Raw genomic sequence first — 26,049 nt, forward strand, 5'->3', positions numbered from 1 at the left:
GCAGTACACAGGATTAACTGCACACACACACACACACGTGCATGTTTACACTTGCAACAGGATATGTGGGCTGAGAGCGGGTGCAGTAATGTGACCCCCCCCACCCTCCCTTCACCCTGGAGAGATTCACTTCGCTGAACGCGTGTTTAACTTTGGGGTTTACTATCTTCAGGTCCAGGCTGACATCCTGTACACACTACACAATATATGTTCGTGTCCAACATTGATGTGTGTGTGAGCAGCCTCTCTCCGTCTGAAGGGGGGGAGGATAAGGGGTCTTAGTGTGTCTAATGTAAACGCATTGGCTCTAGAAAGCTCCAGAACGTGTAACCCGGATTAGCGGGAGAGGCGAATGCCGAGCTGGAGGCGGAGCCACAGCCGAGGCTGAAGTTGAGCGTTGGGGTGTTGGATTGGAAACTGGTGCTCAGGCTGCCGTCGAGATGGAAATGAGATGAATTCTCAGTGATTGTCGCCGAGGGGAAATTGGGCAGTTTGGACGGCAGATAATGGGCCCCGGCGGAGGAAAGTGTTTCTGTTCACAGTGAATCGATTGATATTTGGGTTTTATTTTTCTTGCATCAATCAGCCACACCACTCATAACTGACTGACCGACGGTTTGAATAGGTCCTTTGGCAGAGTGTGTTGAAACATGTTGTCCTCCTTGTTGTTGTTGATCTCGGGTGTACATTTTGACTTCTGCAGTCGAACTGTACAAACATTTTTTTTTTATTTTTATGTAAATGGACAGAACAATCAAATGACCGTAGTTCATACAACGTGGATGTGGTCAAAAAAAGTCACCAGCCGTTATTTCCTCCTTAACTAACCACATAGTTTTTTTGACAACTTTTCTATCCTTTAGCTATGAGGACGTGTTGTTTAAAGGTGCGTTCACACCAAAAGCAAAACTATTTTTCGCGTCGCCCAAAACGCGTGAGTTTACTCGCTCGACCATTCACCGTGTTCTCGCCATAAGCGTCGAGACGCTCCGCGAGGGGCGGGGCTTATCTCCGTGTCTCGTCTCCGTAAAGACCGTTATCATCTCCTTCATCCACCAGAATAACTAACCACTAGTTCTGCTTTATATTTGTCGTGGACGTCCCACACACTAACGCCCTCGTGTTTGGGTTTATGACATCACCCGTAGGCTCACTCAGCTCGGTCACTTTCACCGATGAAGTTACCGTTACGTCTGAAAGACTTCCGCTTCCAGCGCTACGAGAGCGGAACTCAAGAGCCGATTGGCCCGAGTTGCGAGATGACCGCCTCAAAGTTGAAATATTTCAACTCGGGCTGAAAACGCGTCGGCCCAAACGCGGCACCCGGGAAAATATCGCGTCTATCACAGCCGCACGCGTCTGGACGTTGACTTTTCGTGGGATTCGGTCGCGCGAAAAAATTGTTTCGCTTTTGGTGTGAACATATAATTAAAACGATGCATAATACAAAAGCGACGTTGAGTCGAGAGCTGACGACGGTCTTTATTTTACTGGCATGAAGTCGAGATGAATCATGTCTGATATAACCGTCCTTGAGGATTTCAGGTGTTCACTCAAAGTATCTGCACAGAGCACGACTCGCCAGCGGACACGAGCTGATTGACGGAAAGCTTTTCAAATGAATAACTGCCAGTTTATTTTATAGCTTGTGCAGAATAGAACTGCATCGTGTTTTTCTCTCAGCCAGAGGAGAATGAAACGAGACATTTCCGCATGCCAACTTTTTTTGAAACTATTTCTTCTGACATTTTATGGACCGAATGATTCATTGATCCAGAAAACATTCATCAAAAGCGTTACTGCTGTACGTGCTGGTAGCTTCTAGAAGCTGAGAAGTAACAAGAAGCACCGAAATGGCCAAAGTATTTTCAGAGTAGTGTAGAAACCGTGTTTACATGGATCCTTACCAAAATCTAACATGGCAATTTTTATATATGATTTTCTTAAATGGTATGAGCCCTGCAAATGGAATATCAGTTGGGCCCACAACTTTATATGAAAATGACGTCATTATCTTTGTTACAGCTCAGATGATTCACTCTCCCTCCTCTTCTTCCTCCTCTCCCTCCTCCCTATCAGATGATGAAACATGCGTGGGGCAGCTACAGGCGCTACGCCTGGGGTTCCAATGAGCTCCGGCCCGTCTCCAAGCAAGGCCACTCCAGCAATCTATTTGGTGAGTGAGAGCACACACACACACACACACACGCGATTGATCTTGTCTCCACCACCAGCTGCCTTGGCCTTTTAGATTAGCCGCCAAATTGGCCGTCAGTTGGAGTCATCCATCTATGGATGAGTCCAAATGTCAACTTTATCATATATTTAAATATTTTCGCTGCTTGCCAGTTGTTGTCGTTGTTGTTGTTGTGGGTGCTGTTAATGAACGTGGTGACGGAGGGGCAGCTCATTCTGCCTGGGAAGCTTTTCCCTTCATTTTACACAACCTCAGTTGTGAAATACAAATCATGCACACATGCACTTTGATCCCCCTCTTTGTGTGTGTGTGTGTGCAGCAGAAACTAAGTTAAACTAGGATAGTAACTGCATCTTTTTTAAAGTCCTTTCTTACCCCCCCTAGAACACACACACACACACACACACTCCGCGGGGCTCCTCGTGTGGTCTCCTTCAGTTGACTGAGATCGTTGGCGTGGAAGCTGGACTCAGAATTTGGCGCCACGGTAAACGTAAACGTGGGGAGGCTTTAGCTCAGTGGGGTAAGAGGGCCGTCCTGCAACCGCAAGGCTGTGGGTTCGATCCCCGCTCTCCCCATTAGTTGCAAGTCGAAGTGTCCTTGAGCAAGGCACTGAACCCCCAGTTGCTTCCCGGGCACTTCACCGCAGCCCACTGTTCCTTAATAACTAAGGATGGGTTAAATGCAGAGAACTAATTTCCCCTTGGGGATTAATAAAAGTGTATATTCTATTCTATTCTAAAGCTAAGCGGAGATGATCCCACGGATCTGGTGCGACGGCGCGTGAGCCAACGGCAGAGGATCAATACGACTCGTTAAAACATTCTTAATCTGCAGTATATTATTAGTTTTTTTTGGTCCTAATTTTGTGAAGGGACGACAGCAGCCCGATAACTGATGTTGTTGTTGTTGTTGTTGTTGATGGAGCTTGTAAACGGAGGCGGCCGCGATCTTACAAGCAATGATATTGTAAACAATTAAATATATATATCTTTATTGAGTGTTCGTGTCGACTCCATGAAATGAATACTGTAATTCATTCTGACTGATTGGATTAATAAGAGCTGGAATTGGATTTTTAATTTGTGAAGATCCGTTTGTCTCTCTCTTGGCCTAATTACGTCCCCCGTGATAAAACCTGTTGAGATGACTTTTAGATGAGGTGTGTGTGTCTGTGTGTGTGTGTGTGTGTGTGTGACTGTTTGGAGTAGTGTCTCTGTGAGATAAGATGGCGTTCGAGGTGGCTGTGCCTCCGCTGCTGATGGGACCGGTCCCTCAACACCAGCATACACTCATGGACTTGACACAGCGCTTCTCAGTGTTTTCTTTTTTTCTTCTTCTTGTCACCTTGCAGTGTATTTTATTTTTCTTCCGTCGCAGTAATATATGTTCTAGATGATCCAAAGTAAACTGCCTGGAATAATTGAAACTGGGAATTGGTGTTTTGAAAGTGGTATAAAAATGATTATTTTCAGCTTGGGCAGAGGGGAAAAAGCAAAGGCTTTGAACGCATCATTGCCTCATAATAATTATGTCTCACATGTAAGTAAACAGTTGTTTATCAACACTTCCTTGGATTATTGCAGAAGATATGCTCTGCGGCAAACAAACTTTCATCATACTTTGACGTTTGGTTCAGCGCGATAACCTTCACCAACACTGCGTTTGCAAGTGAGTTTTCAAAACAAACGCAATCCCCAGAAATAACGGCGGTCGTGTCTACTTTATATTTCACACTGCGAACCGTAACCCAAGTGGACACGAGCGACACGTCACGCAGTTTAGAACCAACATCGTGTAATTAGTTTTCAGAAGTCGACTCCCGAGCTCTGTGATTGGCTCTGGTTAATCGGCTCTGCGCAGTCGGGTGGCTTTATTCAGAGCATAAATAATGTTTTCTGTCTGCGCACGAAAGACAAATCCCTAATACTCTTTTACCTTTAAAAATAAAAGAAGAAAAAAAGTTAGTTATTTCCAAAATTCTCGAATGTTGGTTGTCTCTTACATCATCCGCTCGCATAATTTGTGTCACGTACTATAGCTTAGCGGTTGATTGTGTGTGTGTGTGTGTGTGTGTGTGTGACACCATCAACATACAGAAGGGACAGGATGACAGCACTGTGATGTGTTACGGGGAACGTTTGAACACACACACTCGGCTCTTTGGTTCAGTTTATGCAGTAAGACGACTCTTTTGTTATTCAGCATCATTTCTTTCTCCGACAGCACACAACTTTGTATTTTTTCCCCCAGTTTTCTTTTAACCAGTGTTCTTCTGGAGACAATATTCTACTGGTTTCGTTGAGGTAAATACTAATCACTAAATAATATTATGAGCCAAGAGGAGTTTTTGTCTGCATCTGCGTCAACAGTCCAACTTGTACCCTGTCCTAATAAGTACTGGCAGGTGGTACATTATAGTTTTGAAAGACTGTGTTTTCACTGAAGTACCGTTTGATTAAACTCGATAACTTCAGCCTTGGCCCCTGGGGGACGTGCCAAGACCCCCACACTAAGTCAACTCTAGCTCACAGTGTGGAGGATTTACAGGCTCATTGTTAATGATTTCCTTCTAATGTTTAATGAGGGAATTCAATCGGCTTTGAGTAAATTCCAGACACTGTTTCATTACCGGAGTTTATCATACGTGAATGTTAGGAAAAAAGAGGGACGCGGCCGAGTGAATACTGATTTAGAAATTGGCCTCGTCCTTCTCTCCCCGTTCCTCTCTCTCTCTCTCGTGTCTCCGCTCTAGAAAAGTAAATAGGTTTCGGTCGGCAGCTCCCGCAGACCCACTTCCATCGGTAAATAAGACGGCGTGGCCCCGGAGCCTTGTCGCAAACGTTTCCAACTCCTATAGAACATGGTGTGTGACGATAATGTTAGCCTGACCTGGAATAATAACGCCGCTTTACCAACCGGCGGCTGTTTTCCCGACGCACAACAACCTGGATCGCAGGTTCAAGTTAGACGGGACGATTGCAAATTCTAAAACGTTGCTAGCTGTGGTTGGACAGTGAAATCTGACCGTGGTACTTTAGTAGACCTGCTCCACAAGGCGGGGTTTACCTTTTCTTTCAATTAAAGAGCCACGTTGCATTTTGGTGAAGGTAACACGCGTTTAAAGTAAGCGTCGACATTAATATAATTTGTCCAGTGACAAACTGGATGTAGTCGGGAACTAAGGTTTTAAAACCGGACGGCATTTTGGCCGACGCCATCTTTGTTTTTGACACGGGAGGGCGGAGCTAAGTAAAAGACTCAACAAGGCATTTTGTTAGCATCAATGCGTTCCAATGTACCTCATGAGCTGAAAACACTCAGGCTGTGTCTACTACCGCGCACTTACTGCTGCAATGTAGTGTACTGCAATTCTGCAGTGCAGTGCATTGCAGTGCACTGACGTGAAGCTGATGAAGTGCTGTCTCAGAACGAAACACCGTAAACACTTAAGCGTGGCGGCAAACGGATTTACGGCACCGCGAAGAAATTAAGCGGGGCGGAAGCCGATCTCTGCTTGCGATACCTAACCTTAAAACACACAACATGACTTCTTGCCCTCTGTTGTCCCTTGTTGTTGTCCCTTTTCCCCACCCATACTGCGACACCTCTGTGGGGCGCAGCGGCCTCCGCCTTGGCTGAAGTCGAGATGGGTATATATGTAATTTTTTTGTTTTAATTTTGCCCTTTATTGCATAGCTTCATGTAGCTCATCTAGTAAGTTATTAAAAGGTAAATTATATTCGCTATGCTAAATTCTCAATCTTATCTGTCAAAGTCAGATTCTTTTGCCATTCATATGGAAATAAAATAAATAAAACATAGCAACTCTGTACATGTTTTTGTCCTAGATAGAATTATATAGGCATCATCTGCTTGAATTCACACAGTAATAGGCCTACTTTGACTGACTGTACTTTTACACATCTCTGTTGTGTAGTAGTACCCTGATGACAACATTTTATTGATAAAATGACTTACATATTAATATAATCTTCTTCCCCCCCTCCCACACAACACTACAGCAGCACCCCAGTCCCAGGCGGCGCCTGCAATCAATGTTGCACTGCTGTATTTGTGATTACCATGACATGAGGGCAGTGACATGAGGCTGACTTCAGTCATTCAGAGAGTCATCATGTGCATGCGGGCTCAGCAACGGGCTCAGTGATGATGATGCCAGCCTGAATAACCCATCATCTTCTTCTAGTCACACCCATACCCATCTTGTGATACTGGGGATGGTGGGGGGCTCCCCCCCTGCCTGTCCCACCCCATCTGCCCCCCCCTCCCCCTTCACAGGCCTCGCACCAAAGCCAAGCAACTGCTGCCTGTCCTGCCTGTGGGCGTGTGTGAGGAGAGAGGTCCGGGATACTGAAGGCGAGGCGGTCTGTCCCAGACCACGATTACATTTAAATTAATACATACACGACATTAAAAAAAAAACACGACAATGATTATACAATTACAATTATTTCAAAGGACAAAAGCTTAGTATAGATAGGTATTAATTATTTATGCGTGTTAGTGTGTTGCAAGCGTTCATAACCCCATTATTAAAATTGCTATTTCGATTGGTTAACAGAACAGTTTTTTTTAACACTGTCCGACTGACATAGCTATCTGTTCGTGTGACTCGCCGCGCTGGAGCGCCTGGCGCCTGCCCCCTGCCCCGCCGCCGAGCGGAAAGTGTCGATAAAAGTCCTTCGTCGCCGGGGACTGGCGGGTGGTGGATTACCCTTATCATAACTGCCATGGAATCCATGACCTAAATGCTACCTAGCCTGGTATGATTGTAACTACCGCTGATACTTACATTTACGGGTCTGTAGCTTCGTCTGGTGCTGTGCTCCGCCATTGTTTTAGAAATAAAATGAAAAGCTGGCGAAAGGGCTCCTCCTCTTCGCTACATTAGAGAGATGGCGGCGGCTTTGATAAGTAGTGTCCATTACTTTACATTTTATTTTTGGCCACGTTGCGCACCATCCGGTACTTTCAGCACATGCTGCATTTTGCTTTTTTTGCGCCCGTGCCGCAGAGCACTGAAAGTCACAGCTCGTGTCCTCAAAATCTAAAATAATCAGACATGCACATACACTCAGTGAAAAGGTTAAAGGTCCAGTAGGAAAACACTGAGGAGTCGCCCCCTGCTGGCCATTAGAGAGAGTGACTGTTTCAGCATTGGCTTCACTGAATTCAAGCTAATGGAACACAACTTTTATATTAATTGTGGTTATTTATATTTATTACATCCTATATTATATAGTATATTAATAAACACGACAGGTTGATAATACTTTATATTTGTAAAGCTGTCTACGGAGTATTTTTAGCACCGGAGATAATCCTCTTTAGTATTGGTGTCCATTGACGGGTCATGGTTTTCTTCAATGTCAAAAATGACATGCAATACCAGTCTAACATATCGTTTACAGATTAAAAAAGTTGATTGGATAGCATCTCGCCCGGGTAACTGAAGGGCTGATCCTGGTTGCAAATGGCTACTTAAAGTTGCAATGTATCGACCCGAGAGGTTTTTCCTCAACGCCGAGGCTGCGAGTCCCGTGTCCGAATCTGCTTTCTCCGTTGTCGTAGTGTTTTATAAGGCAGGACTGTATGTTCACTCTTTTTTATAACTAAAATGAAAACCCCCTCTAGCCGGAGATGGGCTCTATCGCTCCTCCTGTCGTCTCCAATGCGTCTTTGTCTCTTGGAGCTCCACTCCGCCCGAACGGCTACACCTCCACATTCTCAAACCGCTGCGGTCCAGAGAGTTCCCGCCTCGCTCCGCCACGTCTCCGTTCTTGTAATGTTTTCGGTTTGAGGAGAAACTGAATTATTTCGACCCCCGGCTCTCATTGGAGTCTTGTAACCGTCCGACTCCTCACACGAGCCCTGGAAGATGAATCTCTACCTCGTTAAGTTCCTCCAGATCAACAGTAGCTCAGTGCCATGTGGAAGGTGTGGCCAGCCCTCAGCCGCGCCCCGACTCCTGAAATATCGGAGACAATTTGCTTCAGTCTCGCTGCCATTACAAGCCAATGTGCCTGAGGTGGAGTTTGAACAAAGGCCGTGGCAGTGGTCCTCCCACAGAGTCTCCCTCTGACAACATGCAGACTGTTTTCTCAAAATTAACGAGCGCATCAATCCGATGGCGATGCATTTCAGATGTGAGCGTCTCGCAGTAACCTTTCCTTGCCACCGGGGCTTTTATTGCACTCGGCTCACTGAAAGATTTCAGCCACAATATAGATAATTTGAGTTTGGACCGACGCCGGGGTGGAAGGCACTATAACGGATTAACAGTACAAATATGAAATAGATCAGGAGGGATCGATGTGACGCTTCACAAGTAAATGTGATGCACTCTGAGGGTTCAGTGAGAGGTCGGTTTATGCAACAAGTAGCAGTGTTAATCACTTCTACTCTTAAATAATCCCTAAATAAACAGGATTACTATTTCAAGGAGAAATACGTTATTGGGAATTAATTCCATTTTTCACGTCACTTGCCCAACGTCGAGAGGATTTATGGGAGAAGAAAGGAAGACGTGCTCCGGACCAGCCGGCAGCCAAACGGGGTGCATCAAGAATGAATCAGAATCAGAATCAGAAACAGGTTTATTGCCAAAGAATGAATGTTTTCACAAACAAACGAGGAATTTTTTTTGGTGGAAGGTGCAACATTTGGACCACACAACAAACAATCAGGGAAGGAGGGAGGAGAGAGGAGGAGGGAGGAGGAGGAGGAGGAAGGAGGGGAGAAGAAGGAGGGAGGAGAGGAAGAAGAGGTGGTAGTCCTGGGGGTGGGTGACAGTCAGTCCGTCCCGGGGATGAGAATGAGACGCCCGTCCCGAAAAAAAGCTGGTGTGGCGGAGGTCGTGGTCGTCGATGGGAGAGGACCTCCTCCCGAGGGGAGGGAGAACAGGAGTCGGCAGTGGGGGGGGGGGTCAGCGATCTTCTTTCCTTCCAGTGGTGACCTGCTGAAACCTGGAGGGAAGCCGATAACCTGCAGATAGGCATGATAACCCTCTCGGCTGATGCTGCAGCTCGGCGGTGCGCTTTGCGTGCTGGCTGGTGTGATGGGGTGGGTGATGGGTGGCAATGAGCAGATTGATGATGGATGTACCATCATCTTCCATCAGAACTGTACCATCATCTTCCTCCTGGATTTCCTCCCTCGCTCTCAGCTGCCTCATCCTCTTCTTGGAGTCTTGGCCGTAAAGTACGGGTGTGACGTAGGAGGCTGTTGGATCGTGTCCGATTGTTAATGTCGTGTAAAGAAACTTTAAAGTGATGCATTTGAGATTGAAATGTGGTGTTTTGTTTACATTGTAGGGCAATATTTATTAAAAGAGGGACATTAGTTTGGTTGTCCTGTTCAGTAACTTGCTAAATAGTCTTAAAAGCTGAAAAAAATTGATTTGTGTAAAGATAGTGAATCAAATTCCCGGTCACCCTCGAAAAAGAGATTTTAATCTCATTGGGATTCACCTGGTTAAATAAAGGTTTAATAAGAACATTATGATCTGACTGATCTTTATCAGCTCAACTAAATGTACTTGAGTATAATCTACTTGTTTCAAAGCCCTCTCCCCACGGACGGGAGCTGTGTCAAACATACTCAGTTCTTTTCAGTTAAACTGGTATCGGACGATGGATTAGATATCAGGAATAAAATTATATTTAGTCTCCAACACTCTCCGAATCTTCCTTTTTAAATGAAGACAGTATTAGTCATAGGAGTAAATCCTCTTCATGCCATGTCCAGATATATGACCACGGACATGATTTCAGTATCCTGAGTCGGAACAGAGCCGTGTTCTGCATGTTGCTGTGATATGTAGAGAAAAAAATAATCATTTGAAGTGACATTGGAGTTGGCAAAATTACCGACGTGAATAGTCCCAGACGCCTCCCTGGTGTTCTGTCCCTCACTGGACACGACGCATCCCGTCAGGGTTTCCTTTGACCCGACTGGACGATGAAAGAAGTCCCAAAGGTACGAGGCACTTTCCCTCTTCTGTTTGTCGTTGAAAACATACGGATTCAGAAAGTCAAAGTCAGATTACATGATGACGGGTAGCTACTGTCTACTGTGACCGTTGCAGAACATGTTTCACCCGTCATGATGTGTAGCCTCCAGAATAATATCAAGTCTAAAAATGTTTTTTAAAAGCCGTATGTCCTTTTCTACTTCCACCCACATGCTCCTCGGGGCGAGGCTCGTGGCGCTTTAGGAGTCCGTCGGCAGCCTTTGCCACAGGGATGATGACCTCTTTTTTTTGTCCTCGTGTTGTTCCTCCCCTCCTCCTCTCTCCCGGGGCCTCGCCTCCACTCGAGAGCTCTTCGTGGCTCTCCTCGCATCCCTTCAGCAGAGGAACAGAAGTAGGGACCGAGGCCTCCTCGCTCACACTTGACCTTCACATGTCCGGTTTATGTAACGTCAGCTTGGATCAGCTTTTACGGTTTGTTCTTCTTTATGGTGCTTTTTTATTTTTGTGTCCCTTTCACGCCCGTCGTGTAGGAGAGAAGCGCCGCAGCCTAAAGGAATGTGTGCGTCTCGTTCAGTTGCAGAAGCTTCTCCTTCCCCCCTGAAGTCGGCATCGTCGCATCATTTCTTGTCATCTCTGAGCTGCGTGAAAATAATAATGCAAATATACGGCTTGAACCGGATTGTCACGGTGCTATTAGCGTGGACCCAAAAGCACGACTCAGACAGGAGTAACAAAGATGAATGTCTTTGGTTGAGAACAGGCTGGGTCAAAACCGGGAGATCAGTCGAAGAAGCAAACAAGTCCAAAAAGGGGCGGGGCAGAGAATCAGAGGTCAGGGTCAGAACAGGCAGGTCAGGAATATACAATAATAACGCTGGAGAACTTGGCACGAAAACACAAGACAATCTGGCAGAGGACAAGTGGAAAGGGAGCTAAATAGTGAGGGACTAATGAGGGGATGGGCTGCAGGTGAGAAGGGCGTGAGGACCAGGTGAAGGGAATGAGGGACTAACGAGGAAGTGATCAGAGGCAGGTGAGGGAGTTGGACTGACGAGATGGAAGCAGGATCTGGAATGACATGATAGTCAGTGAGACGGGATGAAAACAACTAATAATAAAAGGAAGGTGTGGAGCTAGACTGTTACAGGGATCCTCAGTCCAGATGTGTTTTAGAACAATTCAAGCCGTTCAGTTTTACGTAAATACAGTCATGTGACTTTCACACGGCCGATTTAATCTTCTAAAACGAGAGCGACGCATTCACAGCACAGCCAAGAAGAATGGAGAGTCCTTTTTTTAAAAGGTCCAAAATGTGAGAATGGGGTCGGGTCCATTCAATACCTCTTTTAAATAAACAAACTAAGTATACAGTGCATTGAAATGCATCTATTTGAAAATGGGCTATACAAATAAACTGAATTGAATTGAATATTTAAGTCCAGTTTTTTTATTTTTACAATCACGTTTTTTATGGCATTCTCTTCAGTTGGAGGACTGTGCGTCATGGTGAGAAAAGACGATATATATATATGAAATAAATCACTTCAGTAAATGTAAGTGTTGGCCCGGCCCATCGTTGTTGTCATGTCGTGTTTAATTCTGTTTCTTGTGTCCTGCCAGCCTCAGAAATGTTGCCTTGTCGCCATAAAGCGGCATTTTAATATATTTAGTTTGTCGTCCAACCCCAAACGGGGGGAAACCAGTGGGATTTTCCCATTGGATTTGAGATGGAGGAAGACAAAAACCTCTGTGGCAAAACAAACGTTTATGATCGTTTGTTCAGCAAGATTTCGTGACGCATGAGACCATTTTTAGAACTTTTCAAAACGCAAATGCAATCTCGAGAGAGCAAAAAAGAAGAAGCGAACATTGGACTGTAAACAAACTCCACCTCGGTCACATGACCTCACGTCTCCACCACTAAGCGGACTAAGGACCAGTGTTCAGTGGGATGCCGCCAAGTCCTCATTTAGACACTTTCTACCGCCCTTTTTCAAGACATGTAAAAGCAACTTAAATCACAAGAGGGATATTCACTGATCTCATTTTATGTAGTAGAACAAAACGTAAAAGAAATCTCATCCGCTTGCTTTAACAACAAAGCCTTTTCTTCACATCCTCCAACCAAAAAAACCGTCGACATCCAGATGGGGGAACCAGGAAGTGTCATCTCAGGTTTCAGGACTCGCCAGCGGAGCTAAAATACTATTATCGTCCACCAGTCAAGAAGGCACAAGTTTAGCGCCGTCTCTATTTCCATAAAAGTCATTTGGTTGGTTATGTAATTTGACATTGAGTCCTGGCTGCAGCCTCAGCTCCCACACAGCATAGTGTGTGTGTGTGTGTGTCTGAATCAGATACTCCATCTCTGTAATTGAAATGGATGGAGTAATTCTGCTCCGGCCTACCCTCAGGTGTGTGTGTGTGTATAATCCATCACATGAACACACACACCTTGCAACTTTGTGTTACACACTTGGATCTCCCTAGCCTTTTGTTCTAGCGCCTTGAGCCAGCATCCACATTAATTAATCAAAGAGCCCGAACAACACCCCCCCCCCCCTCTCACCCCCAGGGCCTGGAGCTACCTGTCCGTCTCCCTGATGACGCCTCATCGACACAAACGCGCCCGTGCACGCACCTCGAAGTCTGCCCGGTCCCTGGAAGTTCCCACGCCTCGTTTAACGAGGCGGCCGAACCAAAGCGGTTTTCGTAGGCGTGTCTCTCTCTCCTTGGCGCGTTATCACAGCGTTGGATTAAATCCCCCTCTTTATTCATTTTTTTCTCCCTGTCAAACATTTCTTGGAACGCGGTAATGCCTTTTCACCGTAACCTTGACAAAAAAAGTGCCGGCGATCGGGCATCCGGCGGCGGAAGCCGATAGGCTAATCCACTTTGGGATTGTGTTTTATGTGCGTGTGTGTTTGTGCGTGCGCATGCTGTCTGCCTACGCTGACACGCTGGCGGCTCAGCCATCACCGTGGAGGCTAAATGGGATCACCAGCGGGGCGGAGGGGTTTTGAGACCGGGATCAAATTGCAGGATTAAGGATTAAACCTGGAGTTTGCATAGAGTTATCGCTCCGTTATGGGACACGTCGGGAACTTACTTCTATCTTGAACGTTTCTGGGCAGTGAGCTGAGGATGAACTTCAAGAAGGGATCTTACTTCTTCTAAAAAAATAAGAATAGTTTTTATTTATTTTTTTGCTCCTTTTAATATCACTGACACTTTGACTGCTGTCAGTCTCTTGGAGGCTGAGGCTGCAAGTTTTAAGATAAACCTGCTGAGTCAGGGTGCCGTGCCAATAATAATTAATCTCCTAGTAAAGCTAGAGAGAGCGAGAGCGAGAGAGAGAGAGAGAGAGAGAGAATACGCTTTCCTTGTCGGGCTGAATGATCCGCCATAAAGTTTAGGGCTTTTTTTTACAAAACTAGGTCAACCGGTTGCTTTCGCCAAATAGAACTTGTATTTTCAGCCGTCGCACGACCATCCATCATCATCATCATCATCATCACCACGCCGTGTGCTGATTTGCTTGTGGCAACGCCCCTCGCCGCTTCTCATTGGCTGGTTTGGTCGGCGTGTCAAAGCGAGAGCAGGTCGACGCCGTACGCTGTCATTCGAAGGCGTGATGCTGCAGAAAGCTTTGGGGGGGGGCACAGTTGCATGGCTGAGGGGCTCTCCTCCCCTCCCCTCCGCCCAGCTGCTGTGATTTGCTCTTGTGACCCGGGCTTGAGCAGCCATGAAGAGCGAAAGAGACCGAGAGCGCCGTGTGACCCGGAGCGATGACCTCCACGTGACATTTGCTGTTCTTTGCTTCATGTTCATTCTTAAGGCAAAGAAACCCATCCCCCACCTCTGGATCCTTTCTGGCCTCCCACCCACTGACATGATCACGTCAGTGTGAAGAAAAGCTTTTCATAAGCACAACTGAGCTTGTTATGCGCCTCGAGCCTGAACTGGAAAGTCCGTGACTTTATGGGGCTATGGCATGTATTCATATAAGAAGCATTTATTGGTTTCATTGATATGGTTTCATGCTTATAACATAATATATCATCATGAACTCCAAGTTATCCGCTGGTGCTCCTGTCATTACCGGTGAGGCTGTCGATTTGGGATTTAGAAGAATTTTTAAAACTTTTTTTTATTTTATATTAAGCTATCCACTAGCGAATGTTTTGCTAATGCAGAAGTCTAAATACTTGTTGAATTAAGCAGTCGTTAAACTGCATTTTTTTCCCCCGATCTTTTCTCGCCCGTAAGTGCTGCGCGTCTGCTGGATACGTCGTTGCGTTTGTTCTCCGTGTGATACGCAGATCTTACCAAAGGGAAGACGCTTCTGCCTGGAGCAGCGGGGCCGCGGAGCTATTCTCGTGGCTACAGGATGTTATCGCGTCTCCAGTGCGGCCGAAAGCTCTCGGTAAACGGTCCAGAACGGCAGACGAAAGAGGAAACAGACGAGAGGATGAGAACGGAAACGTGTATGCAGGACGAACAAAGCAAAACAATGAATTACAATGTGCTGTAAACACATAAACGTTTCCTTCAAAATACGGTGTAATGTCGGGGGAAGCTGTGTGTGTGTGTGTGTGTGTGTGTGTGTGTGTGTGTGTGTGTGTGTGTGTGTGTGTGTGTGTGTGTGTGTGTGTGTGTGTGTGTGTGTGTGTGTGTGTGTGTGTGTGTGTGTGTGTGTGTGTGTGTGTGTGTGTGTGTGTGTGTGTGTGTGTGTGTGTGTGTGTGTGTGTGTGGGTTAGTCGCTCTCAATCACTCAGGCACACTCCCACATCACAGCGTTGCAGCTTCTGTCTTCGCCGCCTGATTGCGTCAAGCGAAGGTTATTTTGTCCTGAACAACCAAACAATGCATTACTCCTCTGACTGACACACACACACACTGCAGCGTGGGAAGAAGTGCAGTGAATCAATGTCGCGATTGACCAGTCATCCACACTTATAATTAAACCAGCTTGTGTTTTTAGCACCAAAAATGTTGGAGAATAACACTTTGTACATAGCATACATATTGGTGTGTGTCGGTGATGAATGAAGCGTGGAGCTTTGCTTTCTGCTTTAATTCATCCATCGTTCGCCTCTTCACCAATTTTCTGAAACTGAGGAAGGAAGGAAAGGAGAATGAAACAATGCAAAGTGTACAAGGATGGATGTAGCAAGGAAAGGAAAAGAAGATACAGAAGGAGAGAGGAAGCACAGAAAGGTTCTGAAAAGACGGAAACTGAATCAGGAGAACCGATGGACAGACGGCTGAGTGGAGGAAGAGCAACAGCTCAATGGATTGTGTTTCCTGGCACAGGAATGGAGGGACTTCCGTTTGCTCATGACTTTTGGCGCTTGTCTCTCACATTTGTTTTCCCTGCCACGCCTCTCCCATCCATCCTTATTTTCCGCTCGCCAACAGAACGGTAATGATTCTTCTTGTCTTCTGAGGACGCCGGGCTCTTTCCTCGTTCACCCTCCCATCCATCTCTCCCCCCCGTGTTCGGCTTTTATTGTCCACGTCAAACCGGACGAGCATCACACGACACTCGTTTTCTATTTTGTCATTTAATGCATTTTCTAAAGAATCCTGTCGGGTGACGAGAACAGATACGCACACACATTGTGTTCATACAAATGTTAGAATCCTCCCGCTGTGACGAGCCGACCGACTCCAGCAAGTACGACACGGCCCGTCCTCTCTCGACCGCTCTCTAATTCTAACGCGTTCTATCTGTCGTGCCACAGAGCCGTGCACAGGGAAAACAAACTATAATAAAAAAAGACGGTGATTTAACACGGTCGTAAACGCTGTCCCGAATAAAAAGGTTTATAGGTCTTAAAAGAGTCCAGTGTCTGTGCTCCATCTTTATAGAAGCGTCCGAGACTCTCTCCTCCTCCTCTTCCTCCTCCTCCTCCCGCTCCGCGACCACTTGTGCTCTCCAGAAGCACCACAGACGCTGCCCTCTGCTAAGCCATCTGCCGCCTCCCCATGCTCTCCGTCGCAAACGGAAACAAACTCCGAGATCGTTGGACGCTCACGAACCTCGTGGGCCTCGGCTCTAATCCCGTCTCCGTTCTCATGACAATGACACGAATAGAGCTGCTGAAGAGCTGATTTTAGCAGATTTCTGGACAAGATGTCGCCCAATATGTCAGATCATTTTTAATCTCTGAGATCAGTGTCATCTGAAAGAGCAATTCGATGAAATGGCCCATGCGACAAAGGAAAGCCGCAAATCAGGGTAGCGAGAGATGAGTAAGCAAGCAGCTATATATGAAACGGGCAAGAAAAGGTGAGTCACCGCAACCACGAGCGGCCCTAGAGCGTGGAGCCACAGCGTGGCCCCCGAAGCGCCGCAGCCGAATGAGGTCAGCCGCGGTCACGTGCACACGCGTGAGCGGCCGCATACGTCTCGCTTTTCACATACTTCTCTCGGTGAGCGTTGTCATGTTACTCGTACTACTCCCTTTGAATCGCCCACGCGCTTATAGCAGAAAACAACAACAACAACGTTTCTCTTTGAAAGAACATCGATGTGTCAAACTGGTTTAGATTTAGGATGAATTGCTCTCCCACGAGAAAAAATAATCACATTATATCACAATATAAATATAGAAATGTGTCCCGTTGCAGTATATCGAGAGGAATAATGATGCGTACATAACTTGCTGCATGTACTGTATGTATAATAATAATAGTAATTTAAGTGTTTCACAAATACAAAACTGTAAAGATATTTCATGTAAACATGTGCATCCTTTACAGAAGGACAACTGTCTTTGCTTTCTGCTATACCATCTTCTTTTTTTCTATTTAGTATTAATATTCTGGTCGCTCTTTGACCATCTGTAACACACACACACACACACGTGAGGGGGAAGGAAGCACACAAGACAATGGACGGGAGCAAAGTGTCTTGTCCTCTGGCCGTCGCTCTGGGGGCTTCACAGGAGCGACCATGTGAGCGGGATGAGCGACAGGAAGGACAAGCGACTGAATCTGCTGACGCCTCCAGTCACACGCTCGCTCTTTCCACGCTCGAGGCTCGACCAGACATGTAACGCTTGGTCCGCTTCTGATGGATGTCACGCATCGATCGTTGAATTCAAACGCCACGCTTTGATGTCGATTTCACCCACACCTCTGCGTGACTCCGCCCCTTTCACGTGCTGATTATCGTCACGTCATTCCCACGTATCTCCTTCTCAAAGCGTTAGTCGGATAACGGAGATTAGCTTAGCATAAAGACTGGGAGCAGGAGGGCGTAAAGAAATAAGAAAATACACTCGGCAACACCCAAAAAGTGCCTTAACTCACACGGTTTTCTCACTGGTTAAAACTGTTGTTTTTAAAGCAATAATGTGAGCAGGAAGTGAGCACGGTGCCGATGGACGACGTGGTCCTCTGCCTGCGGCTGGTGATTCAGCGTTGTGTGTGTGTGTGTGTGTAGTGGAAAGCTTTACACACAACGCCTCCCACTTCTGGGAGGATGCTTCTCCAGGAAACAAACCCACAGACTGACACGGTAACAAACCACATCGGTCGTCATCTTGACTCCGCTCATCATTTTCTAACTCTATTGTCCGATCTGACTAGTTTTTTCGGGCCTGGTCACTATAGCAGTGGTCTCTCCTCTTGTTCTTCTTCCCACCTCCCCTTCTCTCCGTAGAGCCGCTCTCCCTCCGCCGATGTATTGATGACCCGCTCCTCGTCTTGTTCCTCTTTCTTCTCCGCAACACATCTTGCATTTCAAATGTTTTTTTTGTCTTTCCCCGTCTCGTCTCTAAGTGGTCAGATGAGGTCTTGTGTTTATAACGAGTATGTCGGGACTAAAAGCTTTGCTGAGCGATCGGAGTAGCATGCTTAATGATTCATTGAGCTCCCTGGCGCACACACACACACACACACACCACACAGGCCGAGGCGTCGGCTAGTGTGAGTTTGTGTTCGGTGTCTTCCCTCCTGCTAGGAGGAGAATCTCTGGAGATGAGCAACACTCCCGACATTTCATCAGTGCCGATCATCTCTCACCATCTGTCGAGCCAAATAAATTATTCAGCCTCCGAACATAACTCTCAACTTCTGCTGTTTATTCATCGCTTTTCCCAGCGTGGCCGATACTTGTCAAAAGGAGACGTTGACGAGCTTTACACTTTAGAGTGAACGTCTTCGTAGTTTATGCTCATTGCGAGTCAAACTTTAAGGTTTTTGTTTAAGCTCTCTTCTCAGATTTTTCTCAAGCACCTGATATGTAAAACACTCCTTTGAAGACACGACCGTGTGTATTGCCACGCTCTGTGATCGATTTCTAACCTCTCTAATCTGTTTCTTTTGCAGGCAGCATAAAGGGAGCGACCATAGTGGACGCTCTGGATACGCTCTACATCATGGAGATGTTTGAGGAGTTTGATGCTGCCACTGACTGGGTAGAGAAGAACCTCGACTTTAACGTGGTAAGGGTGTGTGTTTGTGTGTGTGAAAGCTAAGCTATCCATACTATCATTTTTTTTATGCGCGGGAAATAAAAAAAGGATGAATAATCAAACCAGAAAACATGAGGTGGAGGAGAAGAAAGAAAGGCAGCAGGCTGATATCAAACCCAGGACGAGTCGCTCTTCCACTGATTCCACTCCAGCGGGGTTTCAGCGTGTGCGTGTTGCATTAAAGTCGTAAGCAGTCATGGACTTCTGCATGGATCCATTAGACATGTTTTTGGCTCTTTGCCCCTCTGAGTTTTATTGCGTTGTGGAAGCGCAATCAAAGTCAGTATTCCATTTCCTGTCCACACACACTTCTGTGATTTATGGGATGATATGAAAAATCCTTTATTTACCGTATTTTTTGCACTATAGGGCGCACTTAAAAGCCTTTAATTTTCTCAAAAAACGACAGTGCGCCTTATAATCCGAAGCGCCGTATATATGGATTAATTCTGGTTTTGTTTACTGACCTCTAAGCGATTTTGTGTGGTACAAGGCGCTCACGGCGCTAAGTCAAAATGTTTTAGTACGACTTTGGTAAACTACAAAGCCGCACCGCTTGCAGCATTACGGCTACCGTAGCCAGGAGCGTCGCGGAGTAATACATACTGTAGCGACCCTGGGTCAGGAACGCTACGAGACGTAGATGGCTTATAGGGTGTTTATTCAAGGAACATAGAACAAGCTACTGTTGGCCGTAGCCTGCGCCAAAACGACAACAAACCGCCGTGAAACCTCAAAACCAGCTTCACGTCTGCTCCGGGTCATAGCTCCGCTCCGAACCCGCGGAACACAACAACACACACACAACAACATCACTCGCTGTCCAATCACAGCTACCAGCTCACAGCTACCAGCTCGTGAGACGTTCACTTACATCCGGACATAACATTTCCCTCAGTCCGTTACAATACTGTGCTTCACCATAATATTACAGTGTGTGTATAAGGATCCCAAAATACAACTGAATAAGGTTGGTAGTTATTGTGAATACGCTGATTAACGTTTGAATAATGTTGAGAATTATTGTGAACGCGTTTAATAAAGTTTGATCGACTGACTTATCTGACTGTTTTTTTTCCGCTTAATGCGCCTTATAGTCCGGTGCGCTTTATATATGAAAAAAGATCGAAAATAGACCATTCATTGACAGTGCGCCTTATAATCTAGTGCGCCCTATAGTGCAAAAAATACGGTACATCTTTTGTTGGGCTCAGACTGTTTTGATTAAAATCCAATTTTTTTTCTCAATATTGTGATAATGCAAGAAATGTGTAAGCAGCGGAGCCCATTAGGAGCCTGGATAATTGTCTCTTACAATGTAATCATCCCGGCATCAGAAAATTGCATTACGTTTTTAAATAATGCCATAAAGGAAAATGTATCACATGAAATATTAAAACGCCCAGCAATTTTGAGCTTATTATGCTCATTACATTATGCCTTGATTGTACCCATAATCATCTGTATATAATGCCTTATGAGCACCAGTTAGAGGAGCCTCTGATTGGTGTTTGGTCTCTGGATTAAATCCAATTTGAATATAATGTTTTCCGACGTTTATTACTTACTCTTGTTTAAAAAATGTGCCTCAACATTTTCAAATGCTGCTTTCAAATTGTGGTTGTGTAACGCACTCAAATGAAAAATGGAAAGCAGCAACATTAAGGCCTTTTTTCATCCAATTTCTAACCGCAAAATCTTTGAAAAAAACGATAAACATGACTCAAACTATAATTCAGTGGGGAGCATATTATGTTTTTAGTCCTCCGCATCTAAAAATGTTACAAACGGATTTGGCAGAAACTCAGACGGGCAGACAGCTGGTGATCTAGACTTTGGGATTGAAGCCAAACGATACGTCTCTTTTAAGTGCTGGTGGGAAAGCGCGTGGTCCAGGACGTCGACTAATGAACAGCATCATATGACAAACTATGAACAACACCAAGTTGAAGTTGCACTTTTCTTCTGTGAATCACCTTCAGTCACTTATCTGTCAGACGCTGTGTCCATATCTTCTGTTGTTCACTTATCTGTGATTGCACCATGACTGAGTCGTACGTCCAATAGCTGGACTTGAAAGGTCTTCTACCCTCGACATCAATTATTCAAGTCTCTATTGACTGTAATATGGCATAGTCAAGGCTTTGGCTGAATCAATTTGGTTGATCATCACAAGGACACACTCACACTCACACACACACACACACTCACACGCACACAAAACTCAATACATTTTTCGATTCCACGGTGAAAAAGAACTCCTAAATCCCACAAAATCTGATTTAGTCTTTCTGCCGGTGCCCGTACCTCCACCCAACGCCGTGTTGAAGAACACCAGGAGCCAACGCCAGGAGTCGAGTTTTCATTGAAACAACGTTATGATTGATGTTGAACTGAATGTCAAATTAATAGGAGCAGACGAGGATAAATTGCCTCCAAGTTTCCATGTGAACAGCTGCTGATGATTAATCTCACATTTAAAAAGCTATGTTTTCAACGAGGTCTGGCGCAGCGCTCACTCCACATGAACAACTGGAGAACGATGAGGGCTAAACAGCGGCCTGCCCATGCCTCGATTTATCGCTGTCATCAAATATGAAATATCGTAGTTAAAAATACCTTTTAGATCCACTTTAAAGCGACTATCAAGGGTGTTCTGAAATGTTTGTTATTAATTGGACCGGTGGCCATTAAGTGAACTGCTCTCCATAGGTGGGACCATGCATCCATCGGATATATCATGAGAAAAATCGTTCCCATCTGTGTTGTTCCTAAATACCTCATCAGCTAAGGTCAGCAAAAAAGCAAGCTATGGTTAGCCCGCTAGCTGTAATGTCGCCTATGTAACGTTAGCTGATGAAATAATTTGCGAACGGAAAGCTCGCCAATTTACCAGCAAGACGCTCTGGAGGAACCGATGTTATCCACTCGAGCTACGTTAGTTACACACTGTGGGAGGAGCTTAAGAAAGGCACCGAGCCCTTTGACACACATAGATATCAGTCCACAGGCAGAAGGTCTTAAGAAACATTTCTGTTCACACTACAAAGCAATTCATACATGCCAGTAGTTTCAAACTGTATGGTACTTGTAATCCTCCCTCCTGTAACTATGCAGAAGTCATTCACACGAGACGCCTCTGCAATCCCCTGTGCATAATCCTGCCTCACTGACTGTGTAGCAGCAGTCGTCCTGTCACTGAAACCGCATCTCCCCAGCAGGAGGGCCAGTGTTTTCTCCTCCGCTCTGTTCATTTGCGTAGCGCCGAGCCTCAAAGCTACCCGTGATGCTCCACACGTCCCGCATATGCTTTATGATAAGTGCTTTTTATTGGCCAGGCAGTTATTGTGAAGCCACCTTGGGAAAGGACGATTTAAATCGCTCAAGAATAAAAAAAATCCCGAGCTCCTAAAGAAACGTTAATTATCATTTTATGGAAATGGTTTGAGAACCTTCCTCCATACTTACCTGGGAGGTTTATCTGAAAGATTTAAAACAAAAACAGACCGCGTCTCGTCTGACAGCGTGACAAATGTCGTGTGAGGTACTATAAACTTTTGCGACTGAAAATGAAATGATCCAGGAAAGTAAAATCTTTAAAGATTCCCGAAAAAAATTTCAAATGTGTAAATGCTGCCGTTGCCCTGGAGGTGGAAGGGGTCTTTTAAAGTGATTTGGAGACACAGAAAAGAGGGATGCATTTAAAAAACACACAAAAACAAAAAATGTGACAGTCGAGGACAAATGTTCGTTGACTGACAAAGGAGATTGTTTGAGTCTTATGAAAAAGAGGAGTAACGGATGGAGAACGGAGAGAATACAGATTCACTTGACAGCATGTCTTCATCAATACAACCAAAGCCAAAGAACACACACACACACACGCCAACGTACAGTTTAACGACAGCAGTAGCCAGATGGAAGAAATTGCTCCGCCAAACTTCTGTGCTGTTGGTAACTGCTGTGTGAACGCTTTCTCCTGCTGACCTGTGGGCTAAAGATGGTTTGTACATTTGTAATGCAAAACAAACCTGCACACCACACACTGATTGGTTCTCACGGGAGTGAAAGAGGAGCGGAGGAAACAAAGAGCTGCCGGGCAAAAAAAACAAATTGTGAAACCATTGAGGCCCAAAAGTATCTTTTTATAAGATGAATTTGTGAATTAAATTGGATCGATTTGACACTTTCCGCTTGAGCCCAGGGGAGTTAAAGCCAGCTGTCTGGCCGTTACAGCTTTTATCATTTGGATGATCAAAGAATAAATTGGTTTCTTAATTTCTATCTACATCCGATACAAAAACGGTTCCTGAGGAATTTGCGATGCGCCAGAGCCGTCGGCGTGGCCGTGATCTCCGACTGCGCTCCGGCTTTCTGGGACGCATCAGTTACCCTGCACGCCCCGAGTTCCTTATAAAACGCGTAGCTCACGTGACCAGCATTACTCTCTGCTCTCCGAGGGCCGACGGCTGAAATAGTGTTTTCCCCTTCATCTGATCGAGAACCTGACAAAATATGAGAGTGCAGCCCCGACACCCGACTCAAGAGTCCCACTGCAGGAGCCTTTCAGGTCACGCTGCCATCTCATCCTCCACAAGCAGCGACGCAACACCTTTGAGATCTAGGTAAAAGGAAAGGGCAAGTGCACAGGCTTCACGGCGCCCCTGAGACTCCCTCTCAAACACTCTGAAACAGCTCGCGATCGCAAGCTACAAAGGCCTCAGAAAAGAAGGGTACCTCATAAACAGTTCAACTTAAATAGCTCTTATTATCGTACTTTTGTAGTTCGACTATGTTGAGGAAATGTTAGTTCCTGTATTCTTGTTGTTCTTAGCTTATACTCTAGGTTGAAATGCACTTATTGTAAGTCGCTTTGGATAAAAGCGTCTGCTAAATGACATGTAATGTAATGTAAACGTATATGTTTAGGTTGCTTTTCTTTCTCCTTTTTTGTGAAGCTCCCGGGTCAGCAGATACAGTTGAGCCCCCATCCTCTTCTAAATAGATCATAAGATACACTTTCATCTCCAGAGGTCTACTCTGGCGATTATCTCATCGATTCATTCGGCTGTAGCCCCGTCATTAGCTCTCTGTTAGGAAAAGGCCTTGCTCAATCACTTCCCTGGGCTTCCTTTTCATAGATTTAACGCCGCAATCAGGAAAAATTCGTCGAGCCCCGTCGCAGGAACGAGATACCGTCGCACGACTGCAGGGTCATTGTCCGTCAGTCCGAACCGCTGAAGGGCCGCTAAGAGCAGAGAGACTGCTGGGAAACGGCTGGATGGTCGCCGAATAACGAAGCTGAACGTCTGGGTTTCACTCTTCGTTTAGACGGCAGGTCGACATCGGCGTGTCCTTTTGAGGAAATGATCACATTTTAATGAGCAAGAATTAGCAACACAATCTAACGACTCAATCAGCCATGCCGACTTGAGGGAAGGGGGAAGGGATGGCGGGACACATTTTGTCTGGTTTATAATTAGTTTTTTCCGCAGCACGGATTCTATTGTCCGATCTCCAGCGGACGGCGGTGGCTGATGAGCTGTCAGTCGGGCGCAAACAAAACGTCATCTCACTCCGGAATCTGTTCACCGAGACGGGAGATGAGGCTCCCATTGTTCTGTTGCTCAGACGAATGCTTTACAAACGTACATTTCTCGTCATTATTTGTCCCATTCCCTCTGACAAAAGTCTAGAAATAGAGGCATTGTGTTTGTATATGGGCCGCACTTCATCACGGACATTTAAAGCAATGTTTGGTATCGAGGATTCTTTTTATTTGTTTCACTTTGGGGGACGTGAAGCTCTTTACTGCTCGGTGACGGATTGAAATTAGAGTGCTTGCCGTCAGCATTTACTGCTAATTTTTTTTATCAACTCTTAAAACAAATCTGCTGAGGAACAAAACAACAGTAACTCCAAATTTGGCACACTCATCCCAAACTGTTTTTTTTAGTATCTACCGCCGTGCTAGCAGCTCTGTGAGGGCGGCGTTCGGGCACAGCGGTGCTCGCAGCTCGATGTTTACGGCACGCCAACATGCCCGCAAGCACAAATCCAGCATGCTGATCTCCCGACAACTACCTCAGTGTGTGTTGCTCGTTAGCACGACACGCAAAGTATGGCCGAGGCTCATGGGAAAACCAACGCTTTGGGAGGGAAAGTCGAGGGCTCACCGCGAGGGCTGCAACTAAGGATCATTACCTTTGCAATGAAAATGCGGAAGGTTATGTTTTGATCGGCATTTATTTATTTATATGAGTGTTACTCGCATAACTCAAAGTATTAAATCGAATCGCATGAAATTTGGTGGGATGATTGGTTATTATCCGGGGACCATTTGATTAGATTTTGGGATCGATCGGGTCAAAGGTCAAGGTCATGAAAAGGTCAAAATCTTCTTTTTACCATAACACGGTCAATTTGTATCCAATTGGCATGCAACTAATGCCAACATGTTCATAATTCAATGCCCAATCTTGTGATATGCGAAGGTATGCGCTCTACCGAGTGCCCCTTCTAGTTTTAATAATGGATTAATCTGTAGATACATTTTTTATATTAATCGGATAATTTAAAAAAAGAAGTTCAACCCTTTATTCAAAATCTGATTTTAGCGTTTCGTTGTTGCAGCCCGCGTCACCGCTGTGATTACACATCCTTTTTCAAGAGTCAACATTTCCAATCCATCAACCCGTTGTATCAGAGATGTTTCAGTCATCGTGCTGGAACCGACCAACACAACCAAACTAATGCCGCTGACGAGACGCACAATGCACACACCACGGAGGCATGCACATTGCTAATACGTCCACTCGGCTGTCAACCAATCCGTTTGCTGCTGCAATCCAAAAATATCCGTCCGAGCTGTGGAACGCTCACGTCAATCTCCTCCCCGCTGAAGGACCCAGAAAACATTTCTGTACCGAGTCTGAGTGTTCCTGTTCCGCACTTTGTGGGAGGATGCGTTCATATTCATGGCCACCGCCTTTGTAAGTGTTCCTCCTCTCATGTATGGATGTTTTTCTGGTCTTTGTTCCCCGCTGCAGAATGCAGAAGTGTCTGTGTTTGAGATGAACATCCGGTTCGTTGGAGGTCTGCTGTCCGCCTACTACCTGTCTGGCAAAGAGGTAAGAAACGCACCGAGGACGGCTGCCGGAGAGGGAGCGATCGAGCGGCCGCTTTCATGTACTCGACGTCTTTCATAATATCCCCTTTTATAGCCTGGGGAGATTAATGTATTCCATTAGCGAGTGCCAAGATACGCTCTCTTTTGAGTGCGGCTCTGTCTGTCTTTTAGTTCGATACCAATTAGGGTTGAACACACTGTGTAGATGAAGATGGCTGCCCTGAAATGTAGTTCCTCTTAG

The 26,049-nt window shown here is 45.7% G+C and overlaps 1 protein-coding gene across 2 annotated transcripts in view; it reads left to right on the plus strand.

Annotated features, from left to right (window-relative positions):
• man1a1 (mannosidase, alpha, class 1A, member 1) overlaps nt 1-26,049 on the plus strand; it is a 120,024-nt gene that overhangs the window by 32,830 nt on the left and 61,145 nt on the right. For both annotated transcript variants that reach the window (XM_056427601.1, XM_056427602.1), the window contains exons 2-4: nt 2,080-2,176; nt 18,534-18,649; nt 25,729-25,809. In XM_056427601.1, coding sequence (XP_056283576.1) covers nt 2,080-2,176; nt 18,534-18,649; nt 25,729-25,809 — 294 coding nt within the window. The remainder of the gene's footprint in view (nt 1-2,079; nt 2,177-18,533; nt 18,650-25,728; nt 25,810-26,049) is intronic.

This window comes from Pseudoliparis swirei, chromosome 12 (genome assembly GCF_029220125.1).
Source record: "Pseudoliparis swirei isolate HS2019 ecotype Mariana Trench chromosome 12, NWPU_hadal_v1, whole genome shotgun sequence".
NCBI lineage: Eukaryota > Metazoa > Chordata > Actinopteri > Perciformes > Liparidae > Pseudoliparis > Pseudoliparis swirei.